This window comes from Cicer arietinum, chromosome 6, assembly GCF_000331145.2.
Source record: "Cicer arietinum cultivar CDC Frontier isolate Library 1 chromosome 6, Cicar.CDCFrontier_v2.0, whole genome shotgun sequence".
Lineage (NCBI taxonomy): Eukaryota > Viridiplantae > Streptophyta > Magnoliopsida > Fabales > Fabaceae > Cicer > Cicer arietinum.
This window is the reverse complement of record NC_021165.2, coordinates 35,366,509-35,369,544: the sequence shown is the minus strand read 5'-3', so window position 1 is coordinate 35,369,544 and position 3,036 is coordinate 35,366,509. Positions and strand designations below refer to the sequence as shown.

General features: G+C 31.7%; 1 protein-coding gene across 1 annotated transcript; it reads right to left on the bottom strand.

Annotated features, from left to right (window-relative positions):
• Positions 1–284: 284 nt before the first annotated feature.
• Positions 285–1,582, bottom strand: LOC101498710 (uncharacterized). Its single transcript, XM_012719740.3, has 3 exons — positions 1,291–1,582; positions 1,016–1,120; positions 285–894 (listed from the first exon to the last, which is right to left on the bottom strand). Exons 1-3 carry the CDS (start codon positions 1,471–1,473, stop codon positions 421–423), a joined length of 762 nt encoding a protein of 253 aa, XP_012575194.1. The 5' UTR covers positions 1,474–1,582; the 3' UTR covers positions 285–420.
• Between the last annotated feature and the right edge of the window lie 1,454 nt (positions 1,583–3,036).

Genomic DNA, 3,036 nt, shown 5'->3' with positions numbered 1-3,036 from the left:
ATTTTGTGACTGCATTTTGTGACTAATTTTGTGACCGATTATTGAGACTAATTTAGCAAACACTTTAAATTAATTTTTTATGTCATTAGCGACCGATTTAGAGACGAAATTTGTGGTATAAATTATTATTTTTATTAAATATTTGATCACCAATTACGTCTTTAAATATTACCGTTTTTTTAAGTACATTACTTTAATGTTCAAAAGAACAATAAAAATAATTTTTTAATTTGTTTTCAATATCTAAAAAATTCAAACACCAAAATCATTTGAAAACATTAATCATATCAATGTATATAATTAAAGAACATAATACTTTTAACTAATATTTGTAAGTACTCAAAATAATACCCAAAAAAAATTAGTTTAAACATAATATATTTAGTCATAACAAATTGCAACATATTAATTAACTTATCACTATCCATCTAACTCTTCACCATCATGATCACGAGCATCATTATCAGCAATCTCATCATCAAAATCACCAACATCATGATCACCAATCTCATTATCATTATCACTAACCTCATCTTCATGAATTTGATCTGTAGTATATGGCATGGGTTTAAAGTTCAAGCTATTCATCAGTTGCTTTATCAAGTAGTTGTTGCGCTCAACTGCTCTGTTTGTATTAGCCAATTCCTCTCGAAGTTGATATCTTTCATTTCTCATTTCTTCAAATTCATGTCTTTGAACCCACTCTGTTGATGAAGAACATGATCCACGATAATTAGGTCTCCCTAATAATACAGTAGATTCCATTCCGAGACCATATACTCGTCCTCTTTTTATTCCAGCAACCTCACACCACACATCTAATTCATTTGGTGGAGGAGTTCCTTGTGAAGTTGTTTCTTGGGTCAATTCTTCAAACCTACGTTTAAATTTTTCCTGTCAACATAAATATAAAGCTAATTAATATTTTAAAACACTTTATTTTGATCTTATATGAAGATAAAAAAACCAACATAGAAAAATAAATAATATACACTTTAAAGTTGAAAACTCTTACATGAACATATTCCGATCTTTTATCAACCCAAGTTTTATCCTTGCCACGTTTATGTGTGTGGAGAAACAAATCTGAATGACTAGGAGGAATGCCATTCAAATTCGTCTAACAACATAAAAAAACTCAACATTAAAAACTTGTAAACATAATATTAATTTACACAATAGAAACGAAATTTGCAAAACAAAATTACAAGAATTAATTTGCAAATGATTACAATTACATATTAAATCATATATAAAAGTTAAAATATAGAAAAAGATAGGAAACTTAACCAAATTAACTCTATGTTGGGATATAGTGATAGAGCCACAGGTGTGAAGAGACCCTCCAAAACCTCCACAGTCAGATGCTCGATTTGTTTTTGCTTGTATGCTCTTCTTTTTGAATCCTTGAGTTCCCCAATGATCACATAAAGAATTCCAAAAATCCTGACCAATCCACCTTGGTCTGGTCATTGAGCTAGATATGAACCTTGTTTAAATTATTTTTCATGACTGTTGCACCTCGTATTTCAAAGTTCTTTCTAGCCCACACATCATCTGGTGGACAAATATTAAATCTATTCTGTGTATATACAAACAATCAATAGGTTAACATGTGATAATATTTTTTTAAAGACATAAGACATTATTAGTTAGAATATAAAGGAGTGAATAAATAACACATTTTCTAGTTTTAAACATATTAAAGGTGCCCTTGAAACAATATACCTTAAACTCTTCAAACCACAAGTCTCTCGTATTAATGTCTATTTTTTTCCATGATGGCCATGGCTTACTAAAATTACTTTTGATGATATCTCCAATCCCATTTGTTGCAGGATGCGAAGCCAAAAATCTACAAACAATACGTGTTAGTAGTTATGAAGTCTATATAATATACTTAAATAACTAAAAATATATGTATATATTTACCCTTGTCCGTCAAGGTATAAAGATCGTTTGCCATCATTGGTTTGTGTCTCAGATGCAATGACAGTTTCATTGGATCTTGGGCTATGCACTCCTTCAGAATGAGATGGTTGTGAACTAGATGGTGAATCTACCCTTCGTATCGAAGATGGAGGTGTCACATGGGAAGTCCGAGGTAGAGGTGTAACTTCAGATGTCCTAGGTGATGGGGTAGTAGCAGATGTCCTTGAAGTCCTTAAGGGAAGAGAAATATGAGGAATTGCAACATTAGATGTCCTAGAAGGTGCACCATGAGAACTAGAAGAATGTGCAACATAAGATGAACTATGACGGGGTTGTACATAAGATGTCTTAGAAGGATCTGCAACATGAGATGTACTTGGAGGGTGTGCATTATGAGATGTCACAAGAGGAGGTGAATCATGAGATGTCCTAAGTGATGGAGTAGTAGTATGAGGTAATGCTGAAGGTTGTACAAAAGGAGGATTTACATTTGAACGTTTGAAATGTTGTTTTAATTGACGAGTCTTGAGAGCTTTTTCTTTTCCTTTCTCTTTATCTGTCATCTACAATTAATAAAAAAAAATACAATTAAAAATGTTTATAGCATAAAAACAACAACAAAGTATAGTAATAAATTTTCATCTACTCCACAAAATGAAAAATATTAAAATTTAATAATCAATATGTCTACCATCATCGCTATCATTATCATCATTATGAAAGTTATAATGGTTTTCAAAATCATTTTCTGAATCAAATTCGTCAGAATCTATGTCGTCATCCTCTTCCTCTTCCTCATCCTCTTCCTCCTCTTGGTCTTTTGCAACCTCAATATTCATTTCAACTTCCTCATTTTCCCCTTCATCTCTCAAATGATCAAGTAGCTCATCATTTGCAGCAAAAGCTACATTTGTTGTGGTAGATGTTGAATCTTGATATGCAACTTCTAATGTATATCGATCATCGACTGTGCCTCTAGGTTTGGTTTTAATGGCAACCCACCAATCAACTTGTTCTTTTAATTTTTCCGAGTAAGGTTCATAATACACCTGAATAGCATTTGTTGCGATTATGAAAGGATCATATTTTGAATATCTTCTACGA